This window comes from Cervus canadensis, chromosome 24 (assembly GCF_019320065.1).
Source record: "Cervus canadensis isolate Bull #8, Minnesota chromosome 24, ASM1932006v1, whole genome shotgun sequence".
Taxonomy (NCBI): Eukaryota; Metazoa; Chordata; class Mammalia; order Artiodactyla; family Cervidae; genus Cervus; species Cervus canadensis.
Genome location: NC_057409.1, coordinates 43,648,765 through 43,669,681, shown reverse-complemented (window position 1 = coordinate 43,669,681; position 20,917 = coordinate 43,648,765). Strand labels below are relative to the sequence as shown.

General features: G+C 38.1%; 1 protein-coding gene across 1 annotated transcript in view; it reads left to right on the top strand.

Moving 5' to 3' along the window:
• The first annotated feature begins 2,684 nt into the window (after positions 1-2,684).
• Positions 2,685-20,917, top strand: part of CDK15 (cyclin dependent kinase 15) — an 86,798-nt gene continuing 68,565 nt past the window's right edge. The window contains exons 1-6 of the mRNA XM_043445400.1: positions 2,685-2,807; positions 3,563-3,712; positions 3,914-4,008; positions 12,350-12,429; positions 17,441-17,535; positions 18,712-18,774. Coding sequence (XP_043301335.1) covers positions 2,685-2,807; positions 3,563-3,712; positions 3,914-4,008; positions 12,350-12,429; positions 17,441-17,535; positions 18,712-18,774 — 606 coding nt within the window. The remainder of the gene's footprint in view (positions 2,808-3,562; positions 3,713-3,913; positions 4,009-12,349; positions 12,430-17,440; positions 17,536-18,711; positions 18,775-20,917) is intronic.

Sequence of the window (20,917 nt, the reverse complement as noted above, 5' to 3'; positions counted from 1 at the left end):
GGTTTCTAATGACATTAAATAATCACTTACATGTTTAATCCTGAAATACACCAGTAACAATTTTAAAATAGTAACAGTAATATTGCAACTATTAGTAAAACTTACTATACTTTATTTCCCCACAAGTCTTTGCCACAAAAGGTAACACACAAAAGCATTTTCCACTTAACAATTTATTTTGATGATCACTGCATTTCATTACATAGAGACTTTTTAAATTATAGCTGCATTCCATTTGACCTATGTGGATTATTTTAAATTTTTCTGACACAGACTTCATATTATTTCTCATGTTAATATCTGTTGAATGTTTATGATAATCTACATATTCTAGAAATGTTATAATTAGACCAAAATTCCTAATAATCTGGCTAAATGAAATAAAGATAGAATGCAATATTATTAGAAAAAGTACAAACACTCAACTAAACACAGCTGGTTAAATACACACCAATTGAGAGAGAAAAAAGGACTCCAAAATCGTAGGTGGGGGAATCTAGCCTGAAACCTATCATTTTACTGCTAATTTAAAAAATGGCTTCCATTTGTCAACATGGATTCTCTGCAAACAGAACCTCAAGCAAAAGCTTATATACAAACACTTAATTTTGATGGGGAGGGGTCACGTGCAATCCCAGGGAAGTGGAAATGAGAGGGGAAGGAAGTGAAGCAGGGAAGGGAGAGCATAAATGGGACGTGTTTCTGAGCTGGCTTCCGCTCTACAAGGAACACCGCTGGTTTCATCGTGGAAGTCCCTGCATGGGGCGTCCTGTGTTCCTTGATTCTGTCACCTGGCCCTTGCAGAGTTGCCAGAGAAGCCAGAGGCTCTGTTGGTCCATTCAGACTGGTGACCAGACACAGGGGTTCCTCCTTGGCAGCTTCTTGATGGGGACCTCTCTGGACCACGAGGTGGGAGAGTGGCCATGCTTCAAGACAGCAGGGTGGGTTTCTGCCACTAAGGAGCCAACCAGACGCTGTGGTAGGTCTGACCCGCCTGGAGTGGCACATGAACTGGGTCTGATTCATAATTTTAAATGAAATCATCCAAGTTTTCTATCTATATTCAGAAGTCTTTGGTACAAAAATAATTTATGACACAGAGCTAGAAAGCATCTTAACGCATCTAACATTTTTTTCCTTGACTTTAAACAAGACCATAAATTATTTTATCTTTTAAAATTGTAAAGGGTATTTCACAATTTCCCTCAGTAGCCCTTTCCAGTTTCTAAACATACCATTTTAAACCTTAAAAAAACCTGACTATTCTAGTTTAGCAACTTGAGACTTTAGTGGATTAACCCCTAGGCTAATAAAAATACTAATCTTTTAAAAATTCTAAAACTTATGATAATTAGAGGGTGATAAAGGATAACTTTCTCAAATTTTGTCTGGGATATAACTTTTGTATAACAAAATTCATGATTTTTTAGGAAGAAATCAGAATTTCTGATAAAATTATTAAGTATTATAAGTGAATTATGTTAGATTCTAAACATTTTGAGAAACTAGCTTCTTTCACTATGTGTTGATTATCACGCAAAGGTTTAATCACTTAACCAAAGGTTCTTTTCTCTGTATTAGTGTAACCAGTCTGCTTTTGTTATTGTTTTCATCTCTAATTTGAGTGACTTGTTGGCTTGACCTGTTCTAGGTCTCTTGTGGCATTTTTGAAATAAAGCCTCACACATGCTGATAATTAAATTATCTGAATAATTACAATAATTATAATTATTCTTGTAAGATTCAGATATCAAATATATGTAAATATTGTTGTGATAAAAGAGATGACTCCTATTTTCTCCTCAGTGATCATGTGTGTATGTGCATGTGTCTTATTTTCCATCCTACTCTAATTAGCACGCTATAGTGGCAATGACCTTTAGGATTCTATGAGAGAAAAAAGTTCTGTTCAAAGACTGCAAACTAGCTTGAGATCGTGCCCTGACATGTCACCATATTAATATATTGATAGTAAATGTTAATTACACTTATGTGGACAGAAGGAGGCCGGGAGAGGGAAGGAGAGAGGGAGAGAAAATATTTCTTGCAAACTCCTGTCTCTCCACCATGGGATAACATTGTTAAGAACATCACAGGTGCTCACTAGATAGTTTTTGAATCCGTGAATGAATGGGTACCCCTCTGGGATTATTAGTTACACTGTTACTTGAAGGCAAAGAGATGAATAGATATGTTCAGCTCTCTTGCCTTCCTAGGGTTCTGTGGTTTCTTTGACTACTAAAAGTTGGTTAGGTTTATTCTGAAGTCTTAAAAACAAAATACCTTCACATAAAAGGCAGGGAAAAAATACTCCTCAACATGTCCAGGAAAGTCTAATAAATACTTTCAGTAACATGGAGAAGCAATGCAAACTCATTAAAAAGGTGTATACCAGTGGCACTAACTTGTGGCTGGAAGAACTTGAGTTGTGTCCAAGTCTATTCTATCCAACATTAGCTGTCTTGGAGTCCCTTGTGCACCTATGAATGCAGGCGGCTGCCTTTCTGAGATATACTCTCTTGCACTGATCAAGAAAAACTGCTGAAGTCATGAGGCTGCTCCAGACAGAGCTCTTATGCGAGTCACATGAAAGCTCCCCCGCTGCTGACCTCTGGTGAACAAGGACAGGGGAGACAGAGGGAGAGAGGTTCAAGCGCCGGTGTTCTCCTTGGACCTAGAAGATTATGGGTCAAGAGCTGTGTGCAAAAGCTCTGCAGCCTGGATGCAGCTGCCATCGCTGTTGGGAGGGAGGCAACGCACCCAGCTGTCAGAGGAGTGCGCCTGTGACGACGGAGGCTGCAATCGAGGTATTCCTATCCCAGGAGCATCTTCCTCTATTGATAAACAGAGTCCAGAGGCTCCCTTTCTGTAGCAGGGTCTGATTTTCCTGCACTAGAACTAAGGCAATAAAAAGAAAATTCTATTAAAGTCACAAAGAATGTGTGGCTGTTGCTATCAAATTCGGGGATTCTCTTTTAAGCCAAAAGGGAAAAATAACCCTAGAGCTGTGTGCATGCACATGTGCATGCTCATGTGTTTCATGCTTTGGGCTGCATGAAACTCGCTTGCCTTGCAGTCAAGAAAGTTATTCTCTTTAAATCTCTAAAGTATTAAATTAGCGAGCTGAACCTCAAAAAACAAGCTGCACTATTTGGTATCCTGTGGATTAAAATTTTCAGTAATTAGCTCATGGCTATCAGCAATGCTGTACAAGAAAGTTATTCCTCTAAAGAGATAAATTAAAGGGACAAGAAAAAGAAAAGTCTAGGTTTAACAGAAAAATTGGAACCCATCCATCAGAGAAATTTAGGTTAACCTAAGTGTTTAAAGACAGATTTTTAGGTAAAGAAAGAATGTTGTGTTTTAGCAGTTGATATCATTATGGGTTTTTTTGTTTGTTTTTTCAAAGGAACTGATGTTCAAGAAAGGTACATTTTGGAGGTGTAGGAAGCTTAGAAAAGATTTGAAGAATTAACACAGGCAAATTAAGAAAAAGTGGTTTAAGCTAGCCGTTGTCTTGACTTTGCATAAATTTTATTCCTGCACTTTCCTTTTTCTCTAGCTAACAGACCTAAAAGAAGCATCATATTCCATGACTTCATTTCACCCCAGGGGACTTCAGGCTGTGCATGCCCGGAAGTTCAAGAGTAAAAGGCCGAGGAGTAACAGCGATTCTTTACAGGAAGAAGATCTGAGGCAAGGTTTTCAGTGGGTGAGTGAGCAGCTGAGGTTGATCAAGAGGAATTTAATGTGTGCTTGTCTAGGAAGGCTGGTCCTTTTTTCCAAGACAATTACTGAGCAGACCTTCCCAAGCACATTCTGCAATGCTGTCTAATTTCTCTGGGGGGAATAGTCAGCACTAAAAAAATGCTCTTTTCTTTCCCACTCCTCACTCCTCATTCCCCTTATGCAGAGGAAGAGCCTCCCCTTTGGGGCAGCTTCATCTTATTTGAACTTGGAGAAGCTGGGTGAAGGTTCTTATGCTACAGTTTACAAAGGGATTAGCAGGTAAGTGACTCATTAGCTTGGAAAGAGTTTAGAGATGAGGATCTCACCCCCAGGATTTTACATTATGAAGCCAGCTGACACATGGCAGTAATTCAGGACCTATACAAGACCCCACTGTCAATAGGGAAAGACAATGACTGAAGTAGCCTTGAAAGAAGACAAACTTTCCTTGCCCCAATTAAAATCAGCCCACTAAGATGTTTATCAGCCTTTCCTCCTTTTGATTCAATTCAAATTAAATTTTCTCAACTACTGACCATCACTTGGTGGGGAGTACAGTGGGTAAGGTGTCACATATCCTTCCTGAAACACGACAACGGTTTCACTAACACCCTTGAGTTTGCTCCTTCCTTCTTCTACTTTGCCTTTTTAGAAGATACTGAAGTTGGTTTCTACAAAGTAAGACCTAATATGCAAAGATTGATTTATCCTGGGTTTTCTACACTTGCAAATTACACAAAAATGGCTGGAGAATAAAAAAGACTATTAATCCAGAAAGCGGATACCCATTTTGGTTAATAAAAACTGTGTTAAACATATTTGAGAGAGTCATGAACTTCACTGCTTTTTCAAGGTGGGATAGTCAAGAAGGTCTGATTTCTTTAATTTATGTTACTGCAGTGGAGAAAAATAATGGCTCAAAGTGGTTAAATGTTAATTTTTAAAAATTTAATATAAATACTACAAAACTAAGTATTTATTATATATCTTAATATTTGTGGTATTGTTTTTACTTGTTAAAGGGGAGTTTGGAGGAGATGCCATTTTAGATATATTATGTAGAAACAAGATTTAACTCACTTCCATAGACTATCGTAGGAACTAAGAATATAAAAAATTTCCTTCAAAAGATTCATCCTAGTAATAGAATGAAAAATACACTAGAAATATGTACTCTGTCCAAGTTCACAGAGATGTATGTAACCGTATATTAATTGCGGCAAGATTTATAATAGAAGGGGTGAAAACCTGGTTACCAATATCCATTAATGGAGGACTGGCTAAATTATTACTATATAGTGAAATAGTATGCAAACATCTAGAGTATAAGATAGACATATATGAAGAAAAGCAAGTTACAGAACAATATATGATCTCATTTAGGAAAAAAAGCACTGTTCATGTATAAATTTGTACGTGCTTAGAGGAATCTGGAAAAATCTAAAAGGAACTATTGAAAAGTAGCTAGTTTTAGTTGTTGAAACTGGAATGGAGAAAGATCACTCAAACTTTTCACTGTATTTCTTACCATAAAAGCATTATATTCATAATTTAAAAACAAATTAAAACATATCATAAAGATAGATGTCAAGAAAGCATTTTATAAATTCAACATCAATTACTAGTTTTTAAACTCTAAACAAAATAGGAGTAGAATGATAATTACTCATTACGATGTAGAGTAATTTCAGATCAACAACTTATACACTTTTTCTTTGTTCAATACTAGTGACATCACCATTAAGTTAGAGATAGGGCAAGACTGCTCATCATTTTCTATTGTTAAAGATTATCAGAAGCATTCTAGCCAATGCAACAAGGAAAAAAGACTGAATATAATTTTTATGGATTATAGAATTGTCTACTTAAAAAACCCCAAGAGAATCATCTAAGAAACTTGAAATAGTGAGATAGAACAACTAGGTCATCAGTTATAAAAATAAAAATATACTTATTAATAATTGTCTTATGTATTAGCAATAACCATTTAATGGAAAATGTTGTAGGGGAAATTATTCTTAAAATAACAATAAAAAGTCATTAGTATTAAAAAATGATCAGGATTTATATATAAGATTTACTAAAGGACATAAAAGACTTGAAAAAGCCAGAAAGGCATTCATTCTACTCGTATTTATTAAGCACTTACCATGTTGTTGCTGTGGTTTAGTCACTGAGTCGTGTTCATTTCTTTTGCAACTTCGTAGACTGTAGCCTGTCAGGCTCCTCTGTCCATGGGATTACCCAGGCAAGAATACTGGAGTGGGTTGCCATTTTCTTCTCCAGAGAATCTTCCTGACCCAGGGACTGAACCAGCATCTCCTGCATTGGCAGGGTGGATTCTTTACCATGAGCTACCAGGGAAGCCCTACTTACTATGTGCCAGGCACTAATTTAGCCAATAAGGATTCACTGGAGGAAAAAAGTGATAAGTATGGACTGTATGTTCTAGTGGTGATAAGAGAGGCAATAAACAAACTCTTTGACCAAGTTTGTCAAAGGGTGAAAATGTTGGAAAAGAATAAAACAGGGAAGAGGAATAGGGAGTGCCGGCATGGGGTGGTGAATTACTATTTTAAACAGAGTGATGAGAGGCGGGCTCACTGAGAAGGGAATACTTGAATGGAGATTCTGACAAAGGTGAGGCATCAACTGCGTGGGTGTGTAGTGGAAGAGGACCTCAGGCAGAGGGAACAGCAAGCAGCAAACCCCTGAGGCCGGAGCATGCCTGGCATTGGAGGCAGTGGGTGGAAATACTTGAAGGTAGGAGGAGTTGCAGATACAGTAGGGCCATTGTGTAGGGTCTTGTAGATCATTCCAGGGACTCTGTAAGGATATTTAGATTAAAAAATCTAGTAATACAAAGATGTTAATGATTCTGTAATCTAGAGTTTTAATATATTCTAAATATGTTCAATACCTCAGATATGCACTTTCTACCCTTATGGCAGAAAGTGAAGAGGAACTAAAAAGCCTCTTGATGAAACTGAAAGAGGAGAGTGAAAAAGTTGGCTTAAAGCTTAACATTCAGAAAACTAAGATCATGGCATCCAGTCCCATCACCTCATGGGAAATAGATGGAGAGATAGTGGAAACAGTGTCAGACTTTATTTTTGGGGGCTCCAAGGTCACTGCGGATGGTGACTGCAGCCATGAAATTAAAAGACGCTTACTCCTGGGAAGGGAAGTTATGACCAACCTAGATAGCATATTAAAAAACAGAGACAAAAAAAAAAAAAAAACAGAGACATTACTTTGCCAACAAAGGTCCATCTAGTCAAGGCTATGGTTTTTCCAGTGGTCATGTATGGATGTGAGAGTTGGACTGTGAAGAAAGCTGAGTACCAAAAAATTGATGCTTTTGAACTATGGTGTTGGAGAAGACTCGAGAGTCCCTTGGACTGCAAGGAGATCCAACCAGTCCATCCTAAAGGAGATAAGTCCTGGGTGTTCATTGGAAGGACTGATGCTGAAGCTGAAACCGCAATACTTTGGCCACCTCATGCGAAGAGTTGACTCATTGGAAAAGACCCTGATGCTGGGAGGGATTGGGGGCCGGAGGAGAAGGGGATGACAGAGGATGAGATGGCTGGATGGCATCACCAACTCGATGGACATGAGTTTGAGTAAACTCCGGGAGTTTGTGATGGACAGGGAGGCTTGGCGGGCTGCGATTCATGGGGTCGCAAAGAGTCAGACACGACTGAGCGACTGAACTGAACTGAACTGAACTGAACTGAAATATGTTCAAACACTACAATAATTAAAATAGTGTAGCATGAGTATAAGAAAAGACAGATCAAAGAAATATGATTTGGAAAGCCCCAAAGAGTCACAAATCCAAGTATTAGTAAGATCTAATACACAATCACTGTTCATGGGGTTCTCATGATTGCTGGGAGAAATATCAATAACCTCAGATACACAGGTGACACCACCTTATGGCAGAAAGCAAAGAGGAACTAAAGAGCTTCTTGATGAAAGTGAAAGAGGAGAGTGAAAAAGTTGGCTTAAAACTCAACGTGCAGAAAATTAAGATCACAGCATCTGGCCCCATCACTTCATGGCAAATAGATGGGAAACAATGGAAACAATGACAGACTTTATTTTGGGGGGCTCCAAAATCACTGCAGATGGTGACTGCAGCCATGTAATTTAAAAGATGCTTGCTCCTTGGAAGAAAAGCTATGACAAATCTAGACAGCATATTAAAAAGCAGACACTACTTTGCCAACAAAGGTCTGTCTAGTGAAAGCTATGGTTTTTACAGTAGTCATGTATGGATGTCAGAGTTGGACTATAAAGAAAGGTGAGTGCCAAAGAATTAATGCTTTTGAACTGTAATGTTGGAGAAGACCCTTGAGAGCCCCTTAGACTGCAGGGAGATCCAACCAGTCCATCCTAAAGGAAATCAGTCCTGAATATTCATTGGAAGGACTGATGCTGAAGCTGAAACTCCAATACTTTGGCCACCAGATGCAAAGACCTGACTCATTGGAAAAGACCCTGATGCTGGGAGGGATTGAAGGCAGGAGGAGAAGGGGACGACAGAGGATGAGATGGTTGAATGGCATCACCAACCTGATGGACATGAGTTTGAGCAAGCTCCGGGAGTTGGTGATGGACAGGGAAGCCTGGTATGCTGCAGTCCATGGGGTCGCAAAGAGTCGGACATGACTGAGTGACTTCACTTTCATATTTGACCAGAAAATTTTTAGCATAGGGGGTGGGGAAAACTTCACAGACCTATTCTCTGAGTAAAGCATTTTGGAAAATACTGAATGTCATAAGACATTTAAAGTTTAAAATTTCAAAGAAATGATAAGGCAAACAAAAGAAACTGGTAAGAGGTATATGCAAAATACTTCCCCCCAAAATGGACAAATAGGTGAACTACAAAAAAACATAAAAGACCAATAAGCTTATAAAAATTCAGTTCCACAAGTAGTTAAAGGAATAGAAATTAAAATGGAATCATCCTTTTCACCTTTTAAAAAGACCAAAACAGAAGATAAAACATGCACCTGATAAACAAGCCCCACATTTGTGGAAATATGTCAAAGGGACCCCGAAGCCAACTGAAAAAGCTCCCAAAGAACAAATGTGGAAAATTTTGAGCAACAAAATAAAGTAGTATTGGGTTGTAACCCAAAGTATAAAATGAACATATATGAGTTCAAACTGCTATTAATAAGTAGTTTGGTTAATTAATAAATGGGAGAGAAGAGGCAATTTCCAGAAAATTTATGTAACTATTCTACCTTCAAGCTGGCAGAGCATAACTTTCTACTCCTGAAGTGTGGGCTACTGAGAGTGACATTCCCCCAAAATATCGTATGGAAAGGGATTGGGGGAGAATAAATTCACAGTGAAAAAACCTGAGAGATATTACCTGAGCCAAGTGATTACGGCCACACCAAAAGTCACCTATTATGATGACAGCATGTGCCTCTAATATGATGTGACAAAACCAAAACCTATCACCATGGTCTAATCATAAGAAAAACATCAGAAAAATTCCAATAAAGAGGTATCCTACAAAACACTTGACCAGTACTCCTCTAAATTGTCAGTGTCATCAAAAACAAGGAAAGTCTGGGAAATTGTCACAGCCAAGAGGTGCCTAAAGAGACATGACAACTAAATGCAATGTTGTGTCCTAGATGAGATCATAGAATAGAAAAAGGACATCAGGTAAAAACTAAAGAAATCCTAGTAATCATATTGCAGTATGTAAATGTATCAAGTCAACCTGTTGCATACCTTAAACTTACAGGGTTTATATATATACAATGTATATATATATTGTATATGAATATACAATGCTATATATCTCAGTTTTTGAAAATACTAAGAGAGGTAAATTGATTTTCATAAATTTATACATATCTAGAAAGAATAGTTTCTGTGAGAAAGCATTTTGAAATGAAATTGGAAAGTTGTAATAAACTTGTAAATGCTATTTTAAAAGGCAACATACAACAGCAAATGAATTTTTAAAACTTAAAAATCATCTACTGTATAATCATTCCATCCCTTTAGCATAGCCATATGCACCTGTGCATTTTGTCTTCCACACGCACATAGATTATTTCGTTACAAATACGGTGTGTGTGCTGTTATGTATTCTATTTTTCATATTATCATAAATCTTTATTTTTTTTTAATTTAATTAGTTTATTTTTGACCATACTCAGTCTGTGTTGCTGCGTGGGCTTTTCTCAAGTTGCGGTAAGCAGGGGCCATTCTCTAGTTGCAGCGGCCTGTCTCGTTAGGGAGCACGAGCTCTAGGGGATGCAGGCTCCAGTACTTTCGAGATGTGTAGCTCAGTAGTTGTGGTCCTCGGTGCTAGAGCAAGGCTCAGTAGTTGTGGTCCACAGGCTTAGTTGCTCTGTGGCATGTGGGATCTTCCCAGACCCAGGGGTCAAGCCTGTATCTCCCCCTGTATTGGCAGGCAGATTCTTTACCACCCAGCCACTGAAGCCTCATGTTTCTTTCTATATGCCTCTGGACTTAACTTTTGTTATGAATGCAAAATACTCTTCTATACTAATGTACCACAAATTTTTTAACTGTTTCTCTAATGTTGAACATTTCAGCTATTTCTATTTTTTTCTCTATTGTAATTAACACAACAGACAATGTCTTTCATTACTTGGAATTATTAAAAATCTTTGTTAATTAACATTATTGGGAAAAATCCTGAGGATGATGATCTCATGGCTTTTCATATGTGTGATCATGTTATGGTGGTGTTTAGTTGTTAGGTTGTGTTTGACTCTTGCAAGCCCATGGACTGCAGCCCGCCAGGCTTCTCTGTCTGTAGGATTCTCCAGGCAAGAATACTGGAGTGGGCTGCTATTTCCTTCTCCAGAAGATCTTTTCCACCCAGGAATAGAATCTGGGTCTCCTGTATTGCAGGCATACGCTGCAATACTGAGTTATGACAGAATCCCATGATCATGTTGAAAAGTGAAAGTCGCTCAGTCATGTCTGACTCTTTGTGACCCCCCCATACAGTCCATGGAATGCTCCAGGCCAGAATACTGGAGTGGGTAGCCTTTCCCTTCTCCAGGGGATCTTCCCAACCCACCCAGGGATCAAACTCAGGTCTCCTGCATTGCAGGCTGATTCTTTACCAGCTGAGCCACAAAGGAAGCCCAATAATACTGGAGTGGGTAGCCTGTCCCCCTCCAGTGGATCTCCCCCACCCAAGGTCTCCTGAATTGCAGGCAGATTCTTTACCAACTGAGTTAGTTATACTCTCCCAAATTTTACCAATTTACAGTGCAACCCACGACAAGCAATACAATTTTACTGCAAAAATACCCTAAAGAATTTCTAATAAACTATGGACTTTATTAATAATTATGTATCAATATTACCTCATTAATTCAACAAATGTATGATACTAATATAAGTATGATAACAATAGAAGAAAATGGATGTCAGGTATATGGGAACCTTCTGTACTATTTCCCAACTTTTCTGTAAATCTAAAACTGGTCTAAAAAATGAAATATTGAAGCAACAACAACAAAAAGCAAAGAATCTGTCTGGTGTCAGTGAGTGGGTGCTAGAATGGCCAGCCTCATGACCAGTTAGTGGTGCGACCACTCTGTGACAAAATTTGGGAACATGTGTGCAAAACAATAAAAACTTGTGTGCTGCATACTCTGATTTAGCAATTCTACCTCAACCCTGGAAAAATAACAGAGGCTGTGTGAAAAGACTTGCCTGCAAATGCAAACAAATATGATTGTCAGGGTATTTTTACAATAGTCAAAATTTAGAGACAATATTAAAATATTTGGAACTGGCAAAACACATCCATCATAGCATATTTATCTGATAAAATGTTATTATTAAATATCACATAATACAAAAATGACTAGAAGTTAAATGGAGAAAAAAACTAATAATATGATATAAAATCCACTGTATTAAAAAAACAGTATAGTTACACTTGCATTAAAATCTTCTCTGTTTTCTGGCATTTAGCTTACATCAGCAAACAGAATAATGAATAACTGGAGAGTAGGAGGTGATGAAGAGAGAGAGAATGGTGGGACTGGACAGGTTAGGTAGCACCTAGGATCCGATTTTAAGAATTTGACTTTTATTCAGGATGAGATGTGGAGACAATGTTGGGTTTTGAGCACAAAAGTGACTTGTTTTGACTTTCACTTTAAAAAGATTCCCTGAACTGCCATTGGGAGTAGATGGTAGGGGTACAAACATACAAGCAGAAACACTGTTAGGAGTTCATTACAATAGTTAAGATGAAAAATAAGGATGGCTCAAATCAGTGCACAATGGTAAATAAAAGGAACAATATACATCGAAATATGAGGATGGCTTTGTTGGGTTTGTCTTCTGTGCTTTCCTATATTCTCCATATTTTCTGAAATGAATATATATCACTTTGGTAAAGAGAAAACAATGGTTTGATACATACATATGACTTTTAAAACTTTTTATTTTGAGAAAATTGTACATTTTATATGCTGGAACAGAATTTGAAGGAAAGTTACCTTTGTTAAGCCATCTTTAGTACAAATTGCTACTATGAGCCATGTTGACAAATGTGGGCCCTTCCCCCCGACCCCGACTCTTCCAGGATAAATGGACAACTAGTGGCTTTAAAAGTCATCAGTATGAATGCAGAGGAAGGAGTCCCATTTACAGCCATCCGGGAAGGTAAGAACAGTAGAATGGACCCAAGAGATGTTTTAAGTTTTTGATTCGATAAAAACACATTGAATCTATCCATTCAGCATCTAGCTTTTGATATTTATAGAAGTAATGTTATAATTGCAATTTTATTCTTCACACCAGTTTTCCAAGTCATTTTATTACTTACTCTTGAAGAAATTAGAATTCAAAACTATTATATTAATTGACCAAAACTATGAATTCAATGAGTATTTACTAAATATCATCTGTGAGTTTGGTCCCATGCTACGTGCTAAGGCCATATCTACATAACCCTAGAAAGATCCATACAAAGGAGAGAATTAATATACTTACAAATCCTCGGTAAGCAACTTACCTGAAAATAAGTTCTTTAGATAGCATTTGAAAAACTCTCTGGGAAAACATGTATTTTTAGTGTTGTGCCTATATTTTCTCTGAACCTCAGGTTGGTAGAACAAGTAGATGAGAAGTCTGATGTCGGTAGGACTTGGGGCTTGAAACTTAGAGATCTACAGATTACTAGTGCTGTGACCATGGGAGGATTACTTTTCCTATTTAAGACTGTCTATTGCAGAAAGAGGATTTGTTGTTCAGTCTCTCAGCTGTGTCTGACTCTTTGTGATCCTGGGGACTGCAGCACGCCAGGCTTCCCTGTCCTTCACCATCTCCTGGAGTTTGCTCAAACTCCTATCCATTGACTCAGTGATGGCATCCAACCATCACATCCTCTGTCATCCCCTTCTTCTCCTGCCCTCAATCTTTCCCAGCATTGGGGTCTTTTCCAATGAGTTGACTCTTCCCATCAGGTGGCCAAAGTATTGGAACTTCAGCTTCAGCATCAATCCTTCCAATGAATATTCAGGGTTGATTTCCTTTAAGATTTGGTTTGATCTCCAATACCTATTTCTTTGAATTATTATGAGGGTTAAATGACAATATGCATATAAAACACTAATCACAGGGTTCATCTTCAGAGTTCAACATGTTGGCAAATATCATTATCTTTTTGTTCCTTTCTTTTAGTGATGTCTCGTTCACTATCAAGATAACTAAAAATTTATAATTTAAAAATCAAGAAGCCAGTACAGTGAAAATAAATCATTAAAATGCAACTTATTAGCCTTCTTACCTGAGCCATTTGAAATAAAATGATAATAGAATTACTATTCTTTTCATCAAAAACCTAGAGAAATGGCTCCTTTCTGGTCTTTCTTCTCCCCTTTTAACAACTTCATCTTCCCTTTTTTATGGAGCACATACTGTACACAAAGCATACTGCAGGGTGTTGTGAAAGACGAGAAGAAAGATCTTATCTTTGCTGTGTATCTTTTCAGTTGTAATAGAGCAGATGGTTCAGGTTGTAAGCAGTGTTATAATGAAGGTAAAAAAGACTTTGTCAACTGAGATGACAACCAGTCAGTCTCAGTATGGCTAATAGAGTCAATAGATTTTGAACTGTGCTTGGAGGATGGGTCATGCAAACAGGCTTGGGAAAAGCAATTCAGAAAATGAGTTTATAACTGAATTTGATGCCATTTTCAAACGGCTTCCAGAGCCCCTGGGAAATGTGTCATTCTGAATTTCAGTAGAAAGACCAAATGGCTATCCGGCTAGCCGGGGCTTCAACCTGGTAGGATCAGGTGCATTCTGGAGGAAAGTGTGTTTTTAAGTGTTTAATGTAATGGACGCTGTATTTACTGATGGACTTATTAGTGGTCCCCATGAAAGGATGATCAGATTTAGAAAGAGATGTGTGCACAGGCTGAGGAGTATTTCTGAGCATAATAGACATCCAAGGTAACCAGCATAAGGCGTGGGCTCTAGGCCCAGGTTCACCCTCTTCTCACACCTCTTCCTTCCTTTGTGAGGTGCATTTGCCTGTTGCTACAGGCCTGCCTTGCTCAGATTTTCTCCACAGCCAAGTTTCCTTCAGGTTGACATTTGACTTTTAACAGTGAAAACTTTGCCGGTTTTGCTAACAGATGGTTCTCAGCATGGTTCAGAAATGCTGGATCTGCATTGTTCTGTATGCTAAATGTTTCCTTTATTTCTTATTTACTGAGGAATTGCCTCTCCATCACAGGTGTTTGCAATTACTTTTAGTATTCAACTGTGGACTTTCTTGGTTTGTTTTATGGACTTACCTTACTGAATGTTTTGCTTGTTTAATATGAAAAACCACAAAAGGATTTTTTTTGACACACTGGAGGTTGTCCGGCATCCAGTTTCCAACAACGCATGTTTCTTTTTCCACCAGGATAAGTGCTGGGAGCCCTTGATAGAGGAGCCCTCTCTCCTCAAGAAGACATGAGGCCTCATTTGAAAACTTTGGCAGTGTCCCATTTTTCCTGTAAGAACTTTAAGGATGTGAGGCCAGGGAGACAGGAGGTTAAACGAGAAGGGCTGGAAGACAAAAGAAGAACAGCTGGAGTTCATTAGTTAAAATCCAGGGTCACTAGCTAAAAAGGCAACCGAAAGCCACGTGCAGAAAAACTAAATGAGCAATGCAGACTTCTCTAAAAAGCCTTGCAGTAGGAATTACTTTTCCTGAAGTTTGGCTGCTCTAACAGTGTATCAGCCAAAGATTGACTGAGTAGGGTTTTACTGTATGTGCAGTCTCTATATGTATAGGTAGAAAGCGTGTGGCAATTTATTAATCTGGTCATTTGGAATATTATTTGATTGTAACATGTAATGCAATGTAATGAAATTAGCAAAAGCATGCACAGCACTCAGGGAAATATACCTTAATACATGTGCCAGATATTTTTCATGTGTTAACCTCTTTCAGTCCTTTGGAGGTAGATATTGTTATGATTGCAGTACAGAGCTGTGAGTCAAGCAAAATCTGAGTCAAAATCCATACACTCTTCCTGCAGTCATTCCACGAGTATTCATTGAGCACCCACTATGGCCAGGTATTTTGCCAGCTGCTATACACACAGCAGCGGACACGATAGGCATGCTGCCCATCCTTATTCCTCTGCTAGTTAAAAAGATTAGCCACCTTCATTGAAACTTACAGAATCTTTCCCAATGGGCTCTATATTTTAAATGTTTGTTTTTGCAACTAGGAGATAACACTTTCATTGGAATAGGCTAATGTGAAGGTTTTATATAAGAACATGTTCCCTAGTTTTATTAACCTATGTATCAATGTCTTAATAATGTACATTATTTTAAATATCTTTCTGTAAAAATAGAAACTTTGTTTAAAAAGCACTTCCAGGACTTTCAGCCCATTAGTGGCATTCATTAGGAAGCATTCATAGAACTAATCTTTTTTGAGGACTGGGCACATAATATAATCTTCCCCCCACCTCAATCTTTTTTTTTTGAACCTTTACATCAACTCTAGTTGGTAAGATGTGATTTTTGTCTTAGTGATGAAGGAGTTTGAACTTCAAAGAGGTTAGATAACTGGTCAGAGGTCACAGAGCTAGTAATCAGAAGCATTACATATTCAAATCCATTCTATTCTATTCTAAAGCCTTTCTACTTTATTATGGTAAAGTTAGGAATGCTTAACTCAAGCATTTTTTCCTTTTGCAAAAGTAAAAATAAAAAATAAAAATAGAAATCTTTTTATGAAGCATGTTGTATAAATATTAAGTAAATGCAAGAGAAACATTTTCAAGAAAATATACAATATTGTATATTTGTCAATTCTGATTCTTTCATATACTCTATAGCACTATAATTCCAAATCGTTAAGTTATAAAATGGTTTCAGCTGAGAATTTTTTAAGATCATTCTCTAGTAGAAAACATTATGGAGTAATTATTTTCAGTCCATATATAAGAAAAAGCCAGAAATAGACAAAGACCTCTGCAAGGTGAAAGAGTGAAGTGTTGTTTTTGTTCACTCAGTCGTGTCTGACCTTTTGTGACCCCATGCACTGCAGCACGCCAGGCTTCCCTGTCTTTCACCATCTTCCAAAGCTTGCTTAAACTCATGTCCATTGAGTCAGTGATGCTTAGTTGCTTAGTCATGACTGACTCTTTGCAACCCCATGGACTATAGCCTGCCAGGCTCCTCTGTCCATGGGGATGCTCCAGGGAAGAATACTGGAGTGGGTTGCCATGCCCTCCTCCAGGGGACCTTTCCAACCCAGGGATCGAACCCAGGTCTCCCTAATTGCAGGCAGATTTTTTACCATCTGAGCCACCAGGGAAGCCCAAGAATACTGGAGTGGGTAACCTATCCTTTCTCTAGGGGATCTTCCCGACCCAGGAATCAAACCAGGGTCTCTGCCATTGCAGGCAGATTCTTTACCAGCCGAGCTACCAGGGAAGCCCAGAGGGGCCTTAGTGACCTAATGATAACCTGTTATTGAAGATACAGGAGCCAGTCCTCAGCCCTTCCCACTCATCTGGGCTCCCCAAGTTCAGCTCTCTCCTCTTTTTTAACTTTGAATTTCCTCCTTTCCACAGGTTTTCAACTCTCCCATTGTGAAATGGAAATCCCCTCCACTGTCTGTATTATGCTTCGGCAATCCTTCATCCCATGCTCTTATCCCTGCCCTCCATCAATCGCATCCACAGGCCCTGCTGACCTCCTGTGGGACTTTGAATTTCACAGTGTGGTCACATCTTGCAAAGTCTCGCTCTGGAAGGCAGAACATCCCTTTCCCCAGTCCTCCAGTGGCCTTTGTCTCTCCAGGCTTCCCCTCCTGTAGCTCTGAAGCAGAGTTGATAAGCTTTCCAGAGAAAGGCATGTTCAAAGTGCTCTGAGTACTTTGGTGAAATTGATTGGGTATATGGAATCTTTTTTTTTTTTTGCAACTGCTCTGGCCTGTAAGAAAAATAAGTTATGTAAATGCAATGACTGACCATTTACTAAATAATGAAGTTTTAAAAATAGTTTTAGTTATTTCACAACAAGAAATTTTTTCCAGGCTTGAAAAATCAGAATGCTTGATTTGAAATGTTTAAAAAGCAAATAGTGCTTGATATTTTTAAAGCAGTACTTTCATGATCAATGATTTAATTAAATTTTTGTTTAATTTTTGTAGCTTCACTCCTGAAGGGTTTGAAACATGCCAACATTGTGCTGCTGCATGACATAATACACACCAAAGAGACACTGACGTTCGTATTTGAATATGTGGTGAGTTGTCCCAGCGTTTTACAAAGTGTAAGGGAAAAGCCTGGTGCTCATATGAGGAATCTGTTAATATTTTATGGCTGACCAAACTTTCATAACCATGTGAAAAGTGTTGTGGAAATTTTCATTATTGGAAATTTCACTATTCTTCTTATGCTTTTTTACCCACTATTTTTGTTGCCTTTTCCCCTCTCACCAACAAGAATAAACATTTTGAATTTGCCTCCTAAATAAAACTTTTGCACTTATTTTTAAATCTAGTTTTAATCACTATCTGAGGAGAGACCACAAATTTTTTCATTGACAATAATGACATAAACCACATAAAAAAACTCCATACAAGTTTACTAAAGAATAAATCATTTTGTATTTTTGAAAGATAAAAGCCATTCAAATATTAGCAGAATGAAAGAATAAGATATGTGTACCTGACTTACTTTTCAGGACACTTGGAGAGTACAAATATCCCCACATCACTGTGTTCAGTGGCAGTTGTTTAAAATGAACCTCTCTTGTATGATTTCAATACCTTTAGACCATGAAATTTTTACACCTTGTTTTATGTTCCTGGATATGTTCCAGTGTCTCCAGTTTACAGTCTATGGAGATTTGAATAGAATTTGTATCTTAGTGGTGTGTGAAAATTGTATAAATCTTAATTATGTTGAATTGGTTGACAGTGCTTATCAGGTCTGCTATATCCTACTGCTTCTCAGTATATTCATTCTAGTAATTTTTAAGTATGATATTGATACTCCAACTAAAAAAATCTTAATTTATCTACTTTAAAACATTATAATATATAGTGGAAATATATGTAACCTTGTTCTGTATTTTCCAATGTCTCCGGTAAATGTGTTATCTTACTTTCATAATTTAAAAAATAAATAAATAAATAGGGAAAAAAATAATAAAATAAATAAATAAATAAATAATAAAAATTAAATAAAATGAGCCTTTCTTGTGTCAAGAAACAGGGTTCCTTCTAAGAGCAGCTAATTAGAAAGACACACTGCATTTAACTTTAACAGTGGTGTCTCAGAAAACCTGCTGTGTGCCTTTTGCACATTATTCTCAAAAATCCTGAGCTTTGTAGTCCCTCTGAGAGTCCAGTCTGTGGCCTGCTTTGTGACCCTGACCAACCACCACTAACCTCACTCTCTCCTCCGTTTTGTGTAGCACACAGACTTGGCTCAATATATGTCTCAGCACCCAGGAGGGCTCCATCCTCATAATGTCAGGGTGAGTACTCTGAGGGCCGGGACTCCCCCCTGGCTTGCCCACAGCAGGAGAATTCTGAAACAGACTGCCATGACACACTGAAAGCCCAGGATACCAGGTAAGAAGATAGACACCACTGATATTCTAGATAAAAGTTTAAAAAAAAAAATCTACCCTAAAGATATGGAGCCAAGTCCAGCTGCTTTCTGGGCAACCTAACCGTGTCAGTCATCACCATCAAGCAAATGTGTCTTTAAAAGTATAACCCAATTAAAAAGAATTGCCTTAAAAGGAAAGAAGTGAAGTTAAGCTATCATAAAATAAATACTTTCTTCATAGCAGACTACTGTGCTCTGTGATAAAGTTCATGTTGCACTTAAAGTTCCCAGCTAGAGCTAGCAAACTACCTTGATTGGTTCTTTATCAGTTATCTTTTTGCCTGTTCTATAAGATCCTATTACATGTGGGACCAACTTCCATTTTTCCAGTTATTGGAATAGAAATAATATTAAACTCTTAACGAACTGTAATTCCACATTTGTTATAAATTTTAGAAACCATTTGTATGTCATACTTTTCATTCTCTAAGGTTTTATTGGCATTAATTGATTGGCCCTTAACATAACCATATGAGATTTGTATATGATGTATCCATTCATTTAACTAATATTTATGTGTTCATTTATTCATTCATTCAAGATATATTTGAGTACTCAGTACCATATTAAATCCTAAGGTTTCAATAATGAGTAAGTTGTGTTTCTTATTTTCAGTAAGATATATGGACTTCAATTCAGTTCAGTTCAGTTGCTCAGTCATGTCTGACTCTTTGCGACCCCATGAATCACAGCATGCCAGGCCTCCCTGTCCATCACCAACTCCTGGAGTCCACCCAAACTCATGTCCATTGAGTCGGTGATGCCATCCAACCATCTCATCCTCTGTCATCCCCTTCTCTTCTTGCCCCCAATCCCTCCCAGCATCAGGGTCTTTTCCAATGAGTCAACTCTTTGCATGAGGTGGCCGAAGTATTGGAGTTTCAGCTTCAACATCAGTCCTTCCAATGAACACCCAGGACTGATCTCCTTTAGGATGAATTGGTTGGGTCTCCTTGCAGTCCAAGGGACTCTCAAGAATCTTCTCCAACACCATAGTTCAAAAGCATCAATTCTTCGGCACTCAGCTTTCTTCACAGTCCAACTCTCACATCCATACATGACCACTGGGGAAACCATAGCCTTGACTAGATGGACCTTTGTTGGCAAAGCAATGTCTCTGCTTTTTAATATGCTGTCTAGGTTGGTCATAACTTCCCTTCCAAGGAGTAAGCGTCTTATAATTCATGGCTACAGTCACCATCTGAGCTGATTTTGGAGCCCAGAAAAATAAAGTCAGCCACTGTTTTCACTGTCTCCCCATCTATTTCCCATGAGGTAATGGGACCAGATGCCATGATCTTAGTTTTCTGAATGTTGAGCTTTAAGCCAACTTTTTCACTCTCCTCTTTCACTTTCATCAAGAGGCTCTTTAGTTCTTCACTTTCTGCCATAAGGGTGGTGTCATCTGCATATCTGAAGTTATTGATATTTCTCCCAGCAATCTTGATTCCAGCTTGTGCTTCTTCCATCCCAGCGTTTCTCATGATGTACTATGCATATAAGTTAAATAAGCAGGGTGACGATGTACAGCCTTGACGTACTCCTGTTCGTATTTGGAACCAGATAGGTAGCGAGAAGCAAGGTGATGAGGGCTGTGGCCATGTTAATTAGGAATACTATGAGGACTTATAGTTAGGGGACTCCAGTCATGGAGGCAAGGGCAAAGGAAGGTTTGAAGACAGGGTTTTGAAGAGAATGGAAACATTTAAAAATATTCAGAGGAAACTGAAATAGAAAACTAACAAGGGGGACCAAGAAGGAATGTCTAGTAGTGTGTTAAGGACTCTGAGGAGGATGGACTCCATTAAATCATCTGCATGATCATGGGATTTCTTCTTTATTTTTTTAATGGCAGCACTTAGTTCATATAGAGAAGCAGAGAAAGTAGAAAGTTGGACCGATTGAGAATTGGGGCTGTGCCAGACATGTGAGAGGAAAAGACAGTTGGGTCACATATTTGGAGACTATCAAGAGAGAGGCTAAAGGGATGGTCAGGGGCTTCTAAA